The sequence below is a fragment of the Andrographis paniculata genome, unplaced genomic scaffold (assembly GCF_009805555.1).
Source record: "Andrographis paniculata isolate CXL003 unplaced genomic scaffold, ASM980555v1 Contig12END, whole genome shotgun sequence".
NCBI classification, from domain to species: Eukaryota; Viridiplantae; Streptophyta; class Magnoliopsida; order Lamiales; family Acanthaceae; genus Andrographis; species Andrographis paniculata.
In genome coordinates, this window is record NW_026137402.1 from 3,193,957 (window position 1) to 3,214,279 (window position 20,323).

Genomic DNA, 20,323 nt, shown 5'->3' on the forward strand with positions numbered 1-20,323 from the left:
CATGACACATATTTTGAACTCCTCGGAGACAATTTTAGTATAGGATTTCTTTTACTAAAATCGAAAAGGGATATTTTGGAATGTGACCAACGAAAATAGTAAAAGTGGTAGTGAGTATATATATATATATTGTTAGTTGAATGAATATTACGAGAAAATAAACGTAGCGCGAAATCGAGTCGACGATGAATTTTTTTTTTTAAAATAAAATGATTTTCGTCTTTGATGAGAGTTGCACTTGAAGAGATGATTTTGTTTGGTGTTTTTTAAAATGACGGGGAAGACCCTTTATAATTACGATCATAATTATAACTTTAATTATCGATATAATTTATTTTTAAACTTCCCATTTTAATCAGTCGGTAATTTACTGCATAATTTGATTTATCCCAAACACCTTACCCAATAAATAAATAATTTCATCCAAATTAATCTAAATAATTTAGTTCACCCATTTGTAGCATTGTTACTCCCCCATTAATCGATTGCGATTGCGTAAGAAAATTAAATTTCACAGATTAAATAATCTATTACTTAACAGGGATATATATATATGTTCGATACTACAAAACAATAAAACAAACAAACGAATGTAATAAATTGTCGTCAATCTATCTATCTATCACCCTGTTGATTCTAAAGCAATTCTGATTTGTTCTTATTTATTAGTATATTGCTCTATTCTGTCTTATCCTAAGACCCTTCCAAAATGAACAACGCAAAGCTTGCCTTGTGGTTTATTGTTTGCCGTTGCTTACTAAGAAAAAGAACGACCAAATCAAAACCATTAGAAGAATATGCTAAAGCATCTATCTGTCCATCTATCAATACCCTAAAAGAATGACCGATCACTTGATATTTGCAATGACTGCATCCACAACCTCTTCGGTGGTGCTATCTCCACCGACATCTCCGGCTTGATATTTACCTTGCGCTATCACGCGCTTCACTGCAGCATCCAAACGATCAGCAAATGATGGAAACTGCAGGTGCCTAAGCATCATAGCTGATGAAAGAAGCAATGCCACCGGATTTGCCGTCCTCTGCTCAACTATTTTCTCATTCCCTACATTCCCTGCCGAAGCACCTTGCTCAAAAATGGCGTAATCAAACCCCACGTTTCCTGCACAATACATCATAATCATATCACACGCCATTTATCAAGTACCTCCACATGATATATTGACACAGTGCCCAGCTCTGTTCTTGTCAATTGGTGGTGAAAAATGACCCAAATGAAATTATTGATGCCACTTTTAAACTTTGCAAAAAGAAAAAGAAAGTTCGCACCTCCGGGCATGACACCAGTGCCCCCAGCAATACCAGCAGCAGTGTTTGCAATCAGATTCCCGTAGAGATTGGGTGTTACCTGTAGAATGTAAATTTGAATATTGATGAACTGCAGGGTGATACCAGCCATATATCCAAGAAATCCGTGAAGTGCTGCTGCTTAATCCAGAAACTCAGTTTTCCAGTTAACAAAGCCAATTTAAAACAGGTAAGAAAGTATGACATTCGAGTGGTCCCTATAATCTTTCTCTTTTGACTAGGCAAATGAAGTAAGTACAAGAAGTATATTAACTGATTGAGCACAAAAAGATGTATCAAGACAGTCCCATTAGGTTCAGTAAGTTAGTACGGTTGTGCAACTTAGCTACGGCATCCACACAGGAACACAAAACATGGAATAGAAAAGGAGCATGAGTTAACATAACGACATGTGTCGATCTATCAACAACATATCTGGGAACAAATGTTATCTAACAAAAGTTACTTTAGATGTAAGAGATGTAATTCAAGTCTATAAAACACAATAGACTAACCAATCAATCATGCAATCGGCCATACAAATTTTCATTTTCCATTTGACAAACACCAGGTTTTTCCAATGGTCTAAAAGTGGTGTGTGCCAAAGACCAATCAAGGAGAATTAGAGCTTATTAAAATCAAATGGTTGTCGAGATACTTTTTTTCAAATGCAGATAAAATACAAAGAGTAGCGGTCAATCAACATATCTGGCAACAACTTTTATCGAACAAAAGTTACTCTTGATGTTAGAGATTCAACTCAGGTCTACAAAGCACGATAGATGCCTGCATCATTAACCAATTGATCATTCGCAAACATAAAAAGTGTAGCATTTAATCAGCTTTTTTACATTTTTGAGTGATACAGCACATTGTATGACTTCTCACCTTTTGATCCCTTACATCAAAAGTATGTTGTTTACATTCTGATTTATAAGTTGAATAAAAGAAGCAGAAAGAAAATGGCTAGTCGATTAACAATGGTGAAAACAAGATAGTGCAAGAAAAATGGCAAATTGCAGAGGAATATCTCTTACCATGACATCAAATTGCTCTGGCTTGGAAACAAGTTGCATGGAACAATTATCTACAATCATCTCATTGTATTGGATCCCGGGGTACTTGCTAGCAACTTCACGACAAGATTCTAAAAATAGACCATCAGCAAGTTTCATTATATTTGCTTTGTGCACAGCGGTCACTTTCTTCCGGTTGTTGAGATAAGCATACTCAAAGGCATACTTGGCAATTCTTTCTGAGCAGAACTTTGTAATAACCTATGTATTGGCCAACATGAGAAGCTGAAATACCTGTGGATTCTGAGAGAATCTATAACAAACATGGTACTTGCAAAATAAAAAAGATGAACAGACACTTGAGAAGTTCTCCAAGCAACACTAAGGTAAGTAGAGCTACAAAAATAAGACATTTTACAATGACTGAAAAGAACTCGCACAACGACACACAGAAATGAGCTATCCATTCCAAGAGCGAGTTATTATTGATGATGGCATCACATAATTCTACAAGCAAGGCAGCCATTTCCAATGCTCTTAATATGCATGCTCTCTGTCAACAACGTGCAATATTTATTTATATTTTAAATCCAAAATTTTGCATTGCAGAAAGCACCTGCAACTGTATAAAAAAAAAATGGAAACAGGGAAAGGGCGGGGGCAAAGGAGAAGGAATAAGAAGAGAAGAGAAGATAGGAGAGGAAAGGGATCACACCTTAAGGCTTTCGACGACTCCAGGAACAACCTCGTGCTCCAGGCCGGAGTACTCGCCCTCGGTGTTTTCACGAATCACGACAATATCGACTTTGTCGTGGCGAGTGGGGAGGCCCGGCAGATTGATACAATGGACGAGGGAGGCGTAGAGATCAAGCTCCTTCCGCAACAAGACATTGAGGGAGCTGACGCCTCCGCCAACGGGAGTTCTGAGCCCGCCCTTGAGACAAACCTTGTTCTTCCTGATGGATTCGATGACCTCGGGAGGCACGGTATTCATGTCACCGCGGACCTCGTACTTTTCAAAATAAACTGGGGCGTGCATCGCGTCCATGACTCGCTCAACGGCGCCGGTGACAAGCGGACCGATTCCGTCGCCGGGAATGAGAGTGACGGGGCGTGCAGTGCCATCAACGGGGCGGGGCACGGGCACGTACGTGAGCGATCGGGATCGGGTGGAGGAGAAGAGATGCTTGAGGTTGAGGTTGAGGAGGGGACGCCGGGACATCCTGACCGACCGCCTGAACTGAAGGAATTTTCGATTGATGAATGTTACGTTAGAATTAGATGGGGAAGGATGCAAGGAAGTGGGAGGAAGACGAGAAGGAGTTGTTTCATGGAATGGAAGGGAATAATGATTAATTAATAGTACAAGGAAAAGGCAAGCGGACGAGGCTACAGAAAGAGGAAATCAAACGTATTCATACAATATATAATATTAATTAAAATATTATAGCAAAATTGTCCACAACTTTTTTTTTCTTTTAAATCTCTTATTTACTTTATTAAATCTCTCATACAATACTGCATAAAGACCCACTGTGAGTCATGCAAAACTGGCAAGATTACGAGCAATTTTATTAAATATTAATATTAAAGTATAAGAAGTGGCATGTAATTTAAAATAAATAATATTTTAAGCTAAATTTGAAAATCACAGAGGTACGAGCAATTTTACTAAATATTATTAAATGAAAAAATATATATATTATTAAATGAAACAGCCAAAAAGAAAAAGACACAGAGTTGACCAGAATAAAAACAGCAGCAACTACTACGACTGACTGCAATACACACACTGTTCATCCAAACTCAAGTACAACCAAGCACCTTTATAATTTACCCACTGTTCATGGCCACCCCCAAATATGATAATGATGCCTGCCTTGCACAGTTGCACTCCTTTATATTCTGCAATTTGAAGCTGCACAGCAACAAAATCATAAGAACTTTTTTTGTTTAGTTTATTTCAGTCAAATCAAAGACGAGTAAATGCAGAATAACATAACATAGCAATTGTAAGGCAAGACTAGGGGCCCAATACACACAGGATGAGCTCAAACAATTGTTTCATCAAATGCAATTTGATTCTACCACCTCTTACGTGTAAATGAAATGTAATGTAGGACTCACTAAAAAGGCCATATTGGGGATCTGAATTTTTGTTTCACAACAGCTTTGCAGTTCATACTTCATGCATAGATAGACAAGTGCACTAGTCTATAAACCAAGAGATGAAATTTATCTGCATGTTTACTACTAAATTCAGCCTCAAGAAAACCGTGGAAGCTGAAAAAAGGCAAAGTTCCAGAACTCACTGCAGTAAATAAATTGGTTGAAATCAAGTGTCACCCTCCCTTGCTTGCTTGTGTCAAATGAGTTGAACAAGTTCCTAGAAAAGATAGGGAAATTGTAATAAATATATCAGGAAAATGTGGCAAGAATCACAAGTCAGTAGCATAGATTTTGTATGTCAAGAAACATCGTATAGTAACAGAAGCAATATATAGAACAGAGCCTTGATAATTTATGATAAAACAAGGAACAATGTAAAGCAAAATACATAAGCAAGATGGATTCACGTGGAGCAATTAAGAGGACACAAGCAACTAAGTCAACTAAATGATGCAATCTTTAATAAAACTGTATGTTCTGACAAATAAATGCAGTATCAACAGTGATGCCAAGCTTACTGATATACAGACCTTGCTGACTGTACAAATATGCAAAGAGAGATAAAATCATCAAGCTTGAGTTGGCCACTTCTTGTTTGATCAAAGCTCTATAATAATGAAAATGGAAACAGCAAGCTTCAAATATCTTGTTATGAATGATATAATCTTTAAATTGGATCACACGATGAAAGGGATCACATCTGTTTTTACCTCACAAACGGTATAAAATGCTGGAGAGTCAAGAGAGAACCCAATTTTCAGCAATCCCTGTAGCCATCAATGGATTCGTGCATAATAAGGGGAACATTCACCAAAAAATTAAAAAACACACACACACACTTATAAGTGGCATATTGAGCATCTTGCAATCCTATTCTACAAGGTATGAGTCATTAAAGGTCAAGGTAACATCAAGAACAAAAAATGGAAGAAGGATGAATATCAGATTTGAAGCTTACACCTCATACACTTCATCTGGATTCAGAAATCCACGCCCCCTACTCAAGCATAGAGAAAATACCACTGTTACTATAACATATATGTTATAACATCACAATTGCACACAATATAATGTAGAACCAAATATCAACCTTTATTACTTAATACATGTATGTAACAAGGCTTTTATAAGCATAGATACTTACATATAGAAATAGTACAAAAAAGATGCCACATGAAGCATAAAATTGGATACAGCTAACTACGTGACAGTCAAGATACAAATTATAAGACTGCCACAGTTTGCTAACCCAAGACTGAGTTGAGGAAATTCAGATATTATAATGACCAACAGAATGCAGTACTAGAACAACTGACACCAATCAATTTAAAATTCACAACAATTAAACAGCATAGTGTAACATCCCACCCCGTTCCCATGCCCTCTCGGCAAGTCCGGTGTAACATGTGCTATGCGATCGGACCCAAAGATTAACACAAGTTCTTCCAAGGCAATTTGGCCTCATTCATCTGCGCTGTAGGAAACTTCCCAAAAGGTCATCCATCTTAATATTTCTGTATACTCTAAAGCAAGTACGCTTATCTCTATAATTTTTTCATGTATATTTGTGAAAAGAAGTAAACTAGTCTACTCAACCTCCACACAAATAAAAGCGTATTATCTTCTACACACTTCAAAACACGTCCTCATTGCTCCCCAAGAATCTTCGGCATAATAGGTTGTTTTCTAGTTTATTCAACTATAGCGCGTGGCCAGCTCGAATACTAATTTTGCCACATGCACTTTGGCATGCAACATAGCAGTGCAATGGGGTTGGCATAACACTCAAGTCTTAATACAAACACTGGTGAATTCACTAAGTTTATTTCAATGGGTGCATTCAGTTATTTTTTTTAACCACTTCTTAAAAATGATCAAGAATAACATGTATTACTCTATTGGTTTACGCAAACTCATTCAATAATATAGGCATATTAGATAAACATAGGTAGGTCCTAATGATTTAAGAGGTCTCGCAATGGGTTGGTCTACATCTGTGGACTTATATGCATTAGTGCATAGATGTATATAAATGCATAAAGGTGATGAATTAGTTTGGTATGGGGTACTAAGCAATCAAATACGCAGCGCTATGGAATGGTTTACCATTTACATATATATATATATATAGACCATACACACACATACCGATATGTGAATATATATAGCTTGTATGAAAAGTTTATATATTTACTGCTTTGAAGTGTTGTATTCATATGAGAATATAATCTGCCTTGACTCCTATGTATAAGTATATAAAACATAATATATATATATATATATATTTGTATGTGTATGACTGTATGTATATGTACAACTAAAGAGGTACTACAATGATAAATAAGTTATTATATTGAATCTATGTTTATGTATATATTCATAGGGTTTATTGAAAAAGTTTGCTCAAATATATACATGTGATAATATGAATATTGTTATGTCCCAATGCAATGTTTGCTTATAATCTATGAAATGGTACTGCTCTTGACTATAGAGTTAGAATCTATATCCATTTTTTGTATAGGGGCTGTAACATGATTATTGTTGTTTTGGACCGTAAGTTGGTGAAAAAATATGTTGGACCCTCCTTGATTGGGGTTATCAACTAAAGTTTTGTTCAGTATGAATACATAACTGTACTACAGACTATAATCTAACCAACAATTGTATCAGTACATTTGAAATATTTCATCCCTATGTAATTATCTAAAAATTGCCTTATATATATGTATATATTTAAATGATTCTTATGTATTACTCTAATCTTGAATGCATGCCTTATATATGCAAATATATGATCTGAAAACCTATTTCCGCACATAAAACTTGTTCACCGACTGAGGATTATGTGCTCATTGTTAGTTACATATAGGGGAACTAGTTTTTCAATCTATTCAATATGTTACTACCATTTTAGATTGTAACTGAGAGACAAATACATTGTTTAATTGTTTCATTTCAACTTACTAATTCACTAGGGCTTTGTATTAAGGCTTGGATCACCCCATTATACTGCCATGTTGCGGGTAGAGTGTGTTGTGTAAATGGTCCCAAAAAAGAGGATTCAGTAGTACAGTCCATTCTCAGCAAGAAGAAACATATCTCACTTCAAAGTTGAATTCCAAAAATGATAAGGGTTGCTAAGTCATATCAATCATGCATATTATAGGTCACTAAACAAACTCTATCTGATAGTAGGTTCTAGAATAAGTTAGTAAAAAGAAATTCTATGAGGTTATCATCATCATAATAATAATAACTTTAAAAAGAAAAGAAAAGAAAAAAAATATCAAATCAAATTGAAGAACTAATGCAAACCCAAAGAGAGTATGTCAACAAACAGTGTAATAATTTTCTATTCCAACTAGAAGTTCTAGCAATCACCTCTCCAAGCCTGAGAATGCCTGTTGGACCTGCAAGCAAAGCAACTACTGCAAGATCACAAGTAGTTCTTGTTTGATGCGAAATATATAAATTTAGAATCATATACAAAGAAGATCTGAATATGTAAAGCATATCCACCACTCATAAAGAGTAAGAATGTCCCAAACTGCAAGACATTGAGTGGAAAATAAATAAAAGAGCACAGAACAAAGCCTGTCAGGTCTTCAATTCTCCATTATTCTTTAACACATGCAGTCTTATTAGTCACTCGAAAAAATCTAAAACTTATCCAAGTTAAAGATAATTGGTGCCAGCATACGTACATAACTTATATTTTGAACTATGAAAGAAATATAGCTTGCTGCTTTTGTCTTATCAATTATCATAGCTTTAAATATCTGTGTGTGTGTGTAACACGACATTAACACAAAATTGTACGAACGTAAAAGTAAACAACTTTGAGAATATGCTTGCATACAAATTTGAGCAAAATAACCAGAGGAAGAAGCTGACCTTCAGAAGAAACTTGTTAAGTTCAAGAAACTCTGGAAGTCAAGAAAATTACAATCCTCAATCAAGAAGGGAAAATGAAATCAGCATAACGAGAATAGAACCGCCTAGCATTTAAAATAAAACTCACCTTCAAAACCCATAGTTCCATTCCTATCAAAATCATACATTCTGAATCCATAGCAAACATAATCAAAACCAATGTCAGAACAGATAACATAGTATGCTAATAATTCCAAAACCCTGAAAGCAAGCACCCGATGACTCACACCTTATCATTTGTTGTACAACAGATATAGGGAAGTGAAGATTCCCGACGGCAAAAGCACCCTGGTCATAGCAGAAACAGAGAAGCGAAGGCAAGAGCCAAGTGAGAATAGAGATATCCCGCGAAATTGATCGATCGAAGGCGAAAGTTAAAACTTGAACCTTGAGCTGCGGTGCGGTGATGTTTCCGGTTTTCTGGGAATCGACTCGATCAAACCAGTCCTTGAGAATAGCCCGGTCATCCATTACTGGTTTTAACGGCAGCTCACTCTTGGGAGACGACGATGCGACGGCGAGATTCACGGTCAGGGACGCAGCTTCTAGTCCTCCTAGTCAGTCCAACAGATCAATTTCATGCCTTCAAAGCGGACCTGCTCTCTAACAACTCTCTCCTCTTTTTCTATATTCGAAAAATGAATGGAAATAAATTTCATTCAATTTCCTTCATATTTCTATCATTTATTAGAAAGAAATTCCAAAAACAATAAATTAAATTTTTATTTTTTTATTTTTATATTATATTTAAAAAATTAAAATTTAAATCCCAACCAAAAAAATTCAAATCCAAAACAAATTTTCAAAATTTATGTATTAATATAATACAGTATATAACAGATATTTTGATAATATACTTCTTCTATCCCAAGTTTATTTATGGTTAATATTATATTGAGATATAATAAAAATAAAAATAATAAAATTAAATAAATATAATAATATTTGTATAATATATTGTAAATTAAAATGTATTTCTTATTATTAGAGAAAAGTTTCTTTATTATTAGAGAAAAGTGGCAGGAGGAGTATTATATAACTATATTAACACATACTTCCTCCGCTTCGAAACTAAGTATCCATTTACTTTATACATGTAGTTTTAGAAATATTAGTATTATATTATGATATAGTAAGAATAAAGTAGAAATGACTAAAATAACTTTATTAGCATGTGTGATACAAAGGTAATGGCATTTGTGTAATATATTGTAAGTTGCAAAGATATTTGTAACGTTAGGTAGAAAATACAGTTACTAAAAAAGGAAATTGATACTTAGACAGACTAAAATGGAAAAATGGATATTTTATTATGGGACGGGGGAGTATTTCAACACAATAAACAATAAACAAATTTTATACAACTAATAATATGTTAATTTTAACACAATATATATTTCACATAACATAACGAGAAAATTGCAAAAGATATATCACGCTTATACCCTATTATTAGTTTTGTCATGTATTTATATCGCTGGCAAAATATATCTCACATGTTTACAAAAGTAATTATTTCTGTTACTTGCCCGCGCGTGACATTCACACCATGCGCCTTACGCGCGATCACGCGTGGCCACGCGCGGCCAAATTATAAAAATAGCGACTTTTGCAAACATGTGAGATATATTTTGTCAGCGAGATAAATACAGCACAAAAGTTATAATGGGATACACATATAAGATATTTTTTGCAATTTTCCCTTCACATAACATATATTTCTATATAAAACAGAATATGTTATATGTCTTGTGATGAAATTTTAATTGTTTCAAGTTAATATCTTAACTTGGTTATATGTTATATGTCTTGTGATTGTATTAATGTGCTATCTTATTAAATAAGCACAGTGTTTATTTGATCCAATGAGCACCCTAACTGCCGTCATATAATTTATATTATCTAGTATTGTCGTCTCAAATATGGTGCAACATTTGATTTCCCTACATGAAATTTGATACGAGTAATACTAAGTAGAATAATTTATAAATTAGATAATGTGATATGAGATCAAAATGTATATTTAGTTCTTTTTTTTTTTTTATTTGTGTGGGTGTAATAAGATATAGTATTATGGTATAGATTAAGTATAGTTAATATTCTTTTTTATTTTGGAAATACTGCACAATGTTTGGAACATACCTGTTTGGGAAGCATGGAGTATAAAATACAAAAATAAATCATTTTACACATTCATTAACCAATAAAATGTTACTCTCTCCGTCAAACTAAATATCCATTTGTTTTTTGCACGTAGTTTTAGAAATATTAGTATTATATTGGGATATAGTAGAAATAAAGTAGAAATGACTAAAATAACCTTATTAGTATGTGTGATATAAAGACAATGACATTTGTGTAATATATTGTAAGTTGTAAGGGTATTTGTAATGTTAAGTAGATAGTACAGTTACTTAAAAAGGAAATGGATATTTTGTTATGAGACGGACTAAAATGGAAAAATAGATACTTTGTTATGGGACGGGGGGAGTATTATTTTTTTAATATATTACTTCATTTGTCCCTTAACAAACTATTCATTTATCATTTTGATTCATTTTATTACAAAGTATCAATTTTTTTTTAGTAATTGTATTATCTACTTAATATTACAAATACCCTTACAACTTATAATATATTAAATGAATGTCATTACTTTTATATCACACAATACCAAATAAAGTTGTTTTAGTCATTTTTACTTTAGTCATACTATATATCAATATAATACTAATATACCTTAAACTTCATGTAAAAAGTAAACGAATATATAATTAAGGGACAACGGGAGTATAAAAGTTCAAAAGAATACTTTGAAGTGGAATGGAGTAATTCATACAATCGAGAGGGTATAAAAGTTCAAAAAGTAAACAAATATATACTCCATTCCCACAATACTTTGAAGTATATACTCCGGAAATAGCGGCGAACTCCGGTCAGCAATTACTTCTCTGATCGACAACGTCGACAACCACTCAAAGTCGATACCAGTCAGGTCTTCGACGAATGTCACCCACTCCTCAAAAATCTCCTTTCGCATAGCTGGGTCAGCGGCGACAGAATTGAATTTAAGAAAGAAAAAGAAGAAAACGAAAGAGATAGAAGAAGAGAGAAACGTCTAACGACGGAGCGTCGACTGGACAAAGCAACGTCGATTTTGAAGCGAAAGTTTATGGTTGAAATTTAAGTAATTGCGGATGAATTACTTGGAATGAGGGGAAGAAAAGCCTTCAACGGTAGACAAAAGGCTTCGACAAATGAGCCAGTGCATGTGTTCTTATATTTTAGATAGATGTAACTTTTATAGTAGATATAGGAGTTGTACTAATAATATAAAAATAATATTTTGTATTGAATTCTTGATTTTTTATAAATTGATAAATATATATTGTATTAATGTGTATGTATACTATTTTTTAATAACATTTATGAAAAAATTGTACCACTAAAAAAGGCATAAATCAATAAACGGATTTAGTTCGGCCAACTGATACATGTTTGGGCTCTCATTATAGGATAATCAATCGTATTTTAGACATTTGGAATTGTTGGGTTTGGATTCCTCTATGTGTAGGCGGCCCAACAATTCATGTTAGCCCAAAAGAATTTAGAGCCCAAATTTTGTTAATTGTAGCCCTAACCATCATTGTTGAAAGAGTGGTCATTTTGGATGCAGAAATTGAGAGATGCACAATCGCTATCCACTCACGTGAAAGAATCAACAAGTAAGGGAAATTTTCTTCAACTCAGTTCCGATCAAGAGACTCATCATCCTTGGATGTTCTTCTTAGTACCGTTATTTCTCACTATCTATTTGTTTGAATTCAATTTTGAATAGTATTGGTTGGTGATTGGAATGGATTGCTTATAGTTGGGAGATCTCTTGTGATTGAGGTTCGATTGTTGTAAGTGGGTGTGGAGTTTGATAGCCCTTTTGGTTGTTATTAACTTTGATTGTACGAATATTTTGATATAGTGGATTTTGTCTTGGGTCGGGTGATAGGCCTCGTGGTTTTTATCATTCACTTTGAAGGAGTTTTCCATATTAAAAGTTGTGGTGTCTCGTATTGTTATTTCTGTTGTTTATTGGTTGTTATCATTTGTCGTATTTTGGTAGAAATAATAATTGATTGAAGTGAAAAAATTTAGTGGAACAGTTTGAAACACCTTGCTTAGGCATGACTACGCTTAGGAGTACATCGCATCTAATTTTTTGTTTGCATTTTCTTATTCTTTTGGTGTTCTCCCAATCAGGATGCTATTACAAATGTTCCTGAAGTTATTATTAAGTATGTCATTGATCCAAAAAGCCGATGTGCTGCTATAGGTTTGATTTCAAAAATATTGAATATTGAATATATTTTCATTATTCATTTGATGTTTACATTATTTTAAAAAACTTTTGCGTTGTCAAATGCCTTGTAACTAAAATATCAAAATATTAGTAATATCATGATTATAGAATTGAAGGAATTTCAAGAAGATGATAATTGAAAGAAATTTTTGAAAATTTTCTTTGGCTTTTGTTTTAGTAAGATATTTTTGCGCCGAATATGAAAAATCATATGCCTGATCTAGTTAGATTTCAAAGGTAACTTGATAACTAACCAAAAATTTATTTTCATTATTTTCGTCAGGTACATGTCTACTTTTATTTCCATATTATAAATATTAATTATTTTATTTCCCTTATAAATAATATGCTCGTTTTATCATTATATTAGGTTGTTGATCATATCACACAAAAAATTGATGCAGAAATAAATTTAGAATTTCTTTTAGGCAATATATCTCTTAATCATATAGATTCATTTGCTAGTTTGACATTGATAAACTACTTCATCTTAACTAGATAATTTTGATGATGAAATTATGCTAGCTACAAAATTGAAACATTACATCTCGATAGTTGAATATCTTTTTAAGAGAATGGTTGAAAAAAATATCATACTACTTTGAAGTTAATTGATCGACTTATTGAGTTGGCGTTAGTTTTAAATGTTGCAATGTCTACCGTTAAAAGATTTTTTCTACGATAAAGATTATCGAAAGTAATTTGCGCAGCAAGATGAGAAATGTCTTTCTGACAAATAATTTGCTATGTTATATTAGAAGTATATATATTTGAAAAGATTGATACAAAAACTATTTAACAATATTTTTAAAATATAATAATTCAAATAATATAGTTATCTGAGAACAAATAAATTGCATGCCTTTTTATATGTGTGTGTTAATCTTAAATTTTAGATCTCATATTTGAAATTTTTGAAAAAGAGATAAAATTAAATGGATTAATTAAATGGATTTTAAATGAATCATACCTCATATATATGATCTATATATTATAAAATGAATTAAGCTAAATTAAGCTAATTAGTATTTGTTAATTATATTTTGAGTTAATAAATTTTATCATATATAGAAACGTATTAGATAAAATAAAATAAAACAAAACAAAAAATACGTCAATTATTTTGGAAGAAAAATAATATTATTTTATTATAAATTTGTTAAATTCTACTTATATTAACTAAAGGAGTTGTAAATTTGATTTATTTTTTAAAAAATATTGAAAATGTATTTTTTTATTTTAAAATTTATATTTAATATAATATAAATTTTAGAGAACAACTTTTTATATAAATAATTAAAAATGATTTTTTATAATTAATATTAATTAAAATATAAAATTATTAAAATTCTTAGAAACATATATGAATATATTTGTAAATATAATTGGATTGACAGTGTCAACAAAATATTATATAAATAAAAAATTTTAAATAAAATTCAAATAAAAAAGTCCAATTTTAAATAAAAAATCAAACCAACCCATAATTGAAAAGAAAAAAACAAAAGAATGCTAATTTTTTTTGAAAAATGCTAGTTGTAATTGTTTGACCTTTTGTTTTCTCAATAAAAACTTTTCTACTAGGTGTGTTCGACTTACACAAAATCCTACTATTCATTCAAAAATTTCCCCCCAAAAACATCAAATCAAACACCTATTTTTCATTTTTTATATTATATTAAAAATCAATTGTACATTCAAAACATCACATCAACACCTATTTATATCACATCATATAACTATTCAAATTCAAAATTTTTACTATTCAAATCCCAACTCAAAATCCAAACCCCCAAACAAACACACCCTTAAATTTACTATTTTTATTTCACAAAAACATTGCATCAAAATTACAAACTCCAAAAAAAGCTCTTTTCATCCACCACAATATCCAATGTAGCCCATTCTTCCTTTTGCATATCTTTAAATTGTTGTTCTTTTCTATATTTTAAATTCTTTTATTATACAAACACAAAATCCCTATAAAGAGGCTGTGTTCTTAAACTATTTTCTTTTTTTCATTCCTTGAAAAAATACTATCATTTTTTTTTTCCACAAAACTTCAAATCAAAACTACCATTCAAATATACATTAAATATATCTATATATATGTATATCTCAATCAACTAAACAAACCCCTGCATTTGCTGAAAAATTCTTTACAATAGAATGTTAAAAGACGATAGGTGAATGGATGAAGAACCACTCAAGCAAAAAAATCACACATTGCAATTCTCGGGAACACGAGGAGCAAAATATAACAATATTATTGGAAGAACCACAAAAATCGCACATTTACTAAGAGATACCAGAAGTCAGCTTTCAACGTGCTTCATATTGGACAACTGCAAATATCAAATGAAACAAAGTGAGTACCGTTGCAACATAAAACAAAAAAGTGCATTTAAAAAATACGAGCAATGAATTTTGGCCGAAAGGATCAAACATCACAGATCTAGTTCTGCGAATTAAATTGAAAATAACTTGTCATGCTTACAGTTATATGATTGTGATAGAGCAGAGGAGCATAGAGCTTTGGATTAATCCAATCATTTTTGGCTTAAAAACAACGCCCCTTCATAATTCAAACTAAAATAATTAAGCCTCGCCCTTGCCCTGCCCACGGGTATTTAAATTCAAATTTTAAAACACCCACACATAACAATCAACTTGCACTTCCGATATAAATCATTAATCCCATATTCTATTGCATTAAATACCCTTTTTATGTGATGATTTCTAATATGAAAAGTATCATAGTTAGAACAACTCTCAAACTAATAACCAATGAAATCTGAAGGATTGCGGTCTTCCAAATCCCCAGCTTCCTTCCCCAATGCATCCAATACATTCATATGCAGAGTTATAGACAGCAATTTCATGTCATGCATGTGAATCTCACTTTCCATTGAATCTAATATGTTGATTAGCAAAACTATCAATTGTACAGTAATTTCTACAGGCAAATCCAAAATGTTATGCAATACTTCTCAAGCAACCACAATAATGAGTATTCCTATCCAAAACAACCACCAAGCATAAAGATAAATTGACACAACACTCAAATATCATCAAATACATAACTGGTAGAAGACATAAGAACCAAAACAGAAAAATACATGTGTGATTTATATATATAATTTAAGCTTCTCGAGCAACCAAGATAATGTTTTTTTACACGCATTATCTAAAAAATAAAAAATAAAGTTAAATTAATTTCTCACCTGTAAAAAAATATGCACTATGGTTGAGTTTGGATTTATATATATATATATAACCATTCAATACACATCAACAATACACATACAACTAAGCAAAAGAAGTTTCTTAATCATCATGCAGAGTGCAGGTTCTACAAATTCACAACTTAAATAGTTACTCCTGCTTAAATTTGAATATATCACAGAAGCACCCGTACATCTTATCAAATACATATATGATATGGATATATCAAACAGATTGCAGTATTTTACAACTTATTATCATTAACATCACGCAAACATGCTATCCCAGACATCTAAACTACTTAAATTGCGCTACACATCACCAACATTGTGCAGCAAACAACGTGTATTTTTCAGTACCAAAACAGCACAATCAAAACAAGAAAAGCGCAGTAATACATAGACAACCCAAGAATAAAGACTGAGAGGTGAAAGAGACTTACTTCTGCGGGTGCGCTTTTTGTAGAGAATACGGTAACCACATTCTCGGCATTGAATGACATCGCCTGGCTTCAGCGTATTTTCTTGCCCACAATCTAAAACAAGATATAACTCAATAATGTCGGCAAGCAAAGAATCAAGATTGAATGAAATCAATATAAAATCAACGGGGAAAAAATAACGTCCATAAATTACAACCTACACGAATTCTGAAATAAAATAAAATCAACAACTTCGCAATCAATTCCTGAGAATTGAAATACCTCCACAGATGTAGCTGACTGGCTCCGGCTGAGGATCCATCGATAATCAGAGGCTAGCGAACAGAGAAGGCGAGTTCCTAGGGTTTCGAGGAAGGTGAGGGTTTTGACCTCGATGCCTTGCGAATGAATTGATTTTACTCTCCCTCACCAATTTTCATAAAAACTCTTTTGGTTTTCCATGACCCAAAGTTTAATGGGCTAACACGAAAAAAATTAAAAATCTAAGGCCCAACAGAAATTATAGAAAAATACATCAAAAAGGCCGTGTTCACTCGTCAATTTATTTATTGGGGTATAATTTATAATACTCCCTCTTCCTCTGTCCCATAAAGGTATTCATTTTTTCAATTTAGTCCTTCTATTTTATCTGTACTATTTATCTAACATTACAAATACTCTTACAATTTATAATATATTACACAAATGCCATTACATTTATATCACACGTACTAATAAAGTTATTTTAGTCATTTCTACTTTATTCCTACTATATCTCAATATAATATTAATATTTCTAAAACCATGTGCAAAAAGTAAATAGATACTTACTTTTGGGACGGAGGGGTACTAATATTCTCTCCTCTCCGTGTCTCGTATAATTTTTTCATTTTCGATCCGTTTTATGTAATTTGTTTACTTCTTTTTATTTATACAAATTATATAAATTAATAATCCTATAAAATTCATATAAGTTCATAAATAATTCAATCAAATTTATATAAATTTATTTAATTAGCAGTTTATATTAAAATATTTTGTAAAATAATTATTTGACATTAGTTGTTTATACGTAAAATAACAATTAAGATATTGATACGTTATTTTTTAAAAATATTTAATTTTGTTAATTTTGATTTAAAATTTATAAAAAAATTTGTTACTAATTATTAAAAATGATAAAATATTATAAAATATTTATTTTTATTTTTATTTTTATTTTTTAAATTTGAAAAAGACATTTTTATTGAAAAATAATAATAATATTTCATAAAAATTGTGTAAAATCTAAAATAATAAATATTTCGTATATATTTTTGTTATGTTAATTATTATTTATTATGTAAAAGTTATACAATAAAAATATATAAAAATAAATTAATAATATTTTTATTTTTCTATTTGATTTAATTTTAATAGATTTATATATTTTACAAATAATATAATTTATATGTAATAATTAATAATAGTAATTATTAAATTTACAAAAACAAAATTATAATTTAATAAATTAAATATATTAAAAATAATTAATAAATACTACATAGAATATATTTATACGTATGAAAAAGGAATAAAAAAAATTAAAATGAAAAAGTTCTTCTAAAACGTTGGTATATTAGCTTTTCAGAAATTAGCAGCTATTTAAAAAGCTAATTTATTAAAACCTAAATTAATTTTTTAACTGGTCAAACAACTAGCTATTCAATAAACTAAAAGGTCCTAAAAAAAGCTACTTCTCAAACACCTAAGTCGAAGTATTGAAATTTAAGATAGACTGTCTGTTATATTACATTTTTTATCTCTTTCATCGACGTTATATACACATCAACATTCAAACTATGCTTTTAAACATTTGTTATAGCATCATCACCTCCAATTCAGTATTTTTATGATTTTATAAAATTCAATAATTATTTATTTTATATAATGTTATTGTCTAATAATATTATATAATTTTTATTATTATTTTGAAATATTAAAATGATTCAAATTTGTAAGATTAATGACATCTGAAAACTTGTATAATTAAAATGAACCTAGATTAATACATTGTCCGAACAATTTGTTTATAACACTTTTATTAAAAATCTAGTTAAAGAAATATTAATAAGAAATTTTTTATAAAATAAATAAATGTTGAAATTTGATATAAAAAAAATTTATAATTAAAAAATAGGTAGGTGAATGTGATATTTGAAATAAACTTTGAGTTGTATTTCTATAAATAATTATTGGTAGATTTTAATTTTTAAATTTAAAAATTTTAAAATTTGAATAATAGTTAATCAAATTATTATTTTTCTATGAGTTTTGTTTGAGGTAATGAGTGGTTTAAAAAAGTACTTCTTCTGTCCCAAACATCCTGCAATATTTTTAAATAGAAAATAATTAATTATATTTAATTTCTACCCCACACTTTATCCCTTCGCATCATCCAAATAAAAAAATAAAATATATATTTCTCTCTTTATCACATCACCTAATTTCTAAATTATCCTGTTTAATACTACCAATCTAAAAACATGTGCCAAAAACAAATGTTGCATCTTGTTTAAGACAGAGATAGTAATATTTTCCGTGCTAACTGTATAAATAGAGGTAATATATCTCTTTATAGTAAAAATGAAAAATGTAACAATAGAAGTAACCAAGGAGAAAGAAAGGGTAAGGAAGTTATGCTAAAAAAATAAAAATAAAAAGTTATACTCATTAAAAGAAAATAACAAAATAATAAAAATAATAATAAATCAAAAAAAAAAGAAAAATAGACCCATCAAAACGTATATACACCCTGGAAGTCCAATGCCACAAAGCCCACAAGCCCAGCCCAGCCCAAATTTATTCACATACAATATTATTTATTGATAAAATTCTCGTCATTTGTTTTTTCCGATCGTCTACCTATATAAATTTATGATAAATTTTATTTATATTAGTTTATAATAAAATATTTAATATTAAATTAAATATTAACTATTTTATAACAAAATTTATTTTTAATAAAACAAATCATATTTATTTATTATAATTTATATTTATTTTTTAAAACAAAAAAAATCCTAGAACTGGAACAGTTATATGCGGAGAAACGTTTCTAACCATTTTTTAATTTTTAATTTTTAATTTTTAATTTTTTTTAATTAGGATAAGAATCCTCCAGTATATATGGTCTAATGGTACAGCTACATGTACGAATCCTGAGGCTCCATTTAATTTGACCTTAACAACAATATAATTATTTATTAGTATTATTTAGAGAGTAGTGCCTATGCATACTTACTTGTATAGATATAAAAATTAACAGCTAAGCTAATTAGGTAATTATATATATATATATATGATATTATGAGGTAAGGAATCTTGAATGTATATACTACTATATATTCTGGTCTGAGTGTACTTCATATATATATATATATATTGTAGTAGTAGCAGCGAAAAAATTGCAAAAAATATATCTCACATGTTTACAAAAATCATTTTTTCTATCCTCCTTTGGCTGTACAACAAAGAACATAAATAGTGATTTATGTAAACATATGAGATATATTTTGTATAATACCGAATAAAAATGATAATAGAGTATAAGCATGAGATAATTTTTGCAATTTTGTTGTCATTAGTTATTGGTCAAGCCACACAAACATTGATCCGTTCTCATTATCCGATCGCAATGCAACAATAAGAGGCGGATGTAAATTGGGGCAAGGGGGGCTGGAGAGCCTCCTCCCCCACCCCACATATTTTTTTTATTTCTATTATATATATAATATAAAAAATTGATAAAACTAAACTAAATAAAAACCAAAAATTTATTAGTGTTTATTTAAAATTTTAAAATTTGAATTTTCAATAATAAAAAAATTAAATTATAATACTCCGTAATTGTTT

The 20,323-nt window shown here is 30.5% G+C and overlaps 3 protein-coding genes across 4 annotated transcripts; all 3 read right to left on the minus strand.

Annotated features, from left to right (window-relative positions):
* Positions 1–533: 533 nt before the first annotated feature.
* LOC127253903 (isocitrate dehydrogenase [NAD] regulatory subunit 1, mitochondrial-like) lies at positions 534–4,222 on the minus strand. Its single transcript, XM_051278712.1, has 5 exons — positions 4,149–4,222; positions 3,040–3,559; positions 2,346–2,585; positions 1,291–1,369; positions 534–1,123 (listed from the first exon to the last, which is right to left on the minus strand). Exons 2-5 carry the CDS (start codon positions 3,544–3,546, stop codon positions 849–851), a joined length of 1,101 nt encoding a protein of 366 aa, XP_051134669.1. The 5' UTR covers positions 3,547–3,559; positions 4,149–4,222; the 3' UTR covers positions 534–848.
* LOC127253912 (uncharacterized) lies at positions 3,982–9,064 on the minus strand. 2 transcript variants are annotated; one of them, XM_051278732.1, is made up of 10 exons: positions 8,817–9,064; positions 8,659–8,717; positions 8,518–8,558; positions 8,391–8,422; positions 7,878–7,906; positions 5,454–5,490; positions 5,204–5,260; positions 5,024–5,100; positions 4,637–4,710; positions 3,982–4,242 (listed from the first exon to the last, which is right to left on the minus strand). In XM_051278732.1, the coding sequence occupies exons 1-10, from the start codon at positions 8,898–8,900 to the stop codon at positions 4,223–4,225; spliced, it is 510 nt and encodes a 169-aa protein (XP_051134689.1). In that variant the 5' UTR covers positions 8,901–9,064; the 3' UTR covers positions 3,982–4,222. The 2 variants fall into 2 exon arrangements, with proteins under 2 accessions (XP_051134689.1, XP_051134681.1); XM_051278724.1 differs by having other exon boundaries at positions 7,878–7,921.
* Positions 9,065–14,901: 5,837 nt separating this feature from the next.
* LOC127252220 (DNA-directed RNA polymerases II, IV and V subunit 12) lies at positions 14,902–16,855 on the minus strand. Its single transcript, XM_051276309.1, has 3 exons — positions 16,712–16,855; positions 16,451–16,543; positions 14,902–15,128 (listed from the first exon to the last, which is right to left on the minus strand). Exons 1-3 carry the CDS (start codon positions 16,749–16,751, stop codon positions 15,106–15,108), a joined length of 156 nt encoding a protein of 51 aa, XP_051132266.1. The 5' UTR covers positions 16,752–16,855; the 3' UTR covers positions 14,902–15,105.
* Between the last annotated feature and the right edge of the window lie 3,468 nt (positions 16,856–20,323).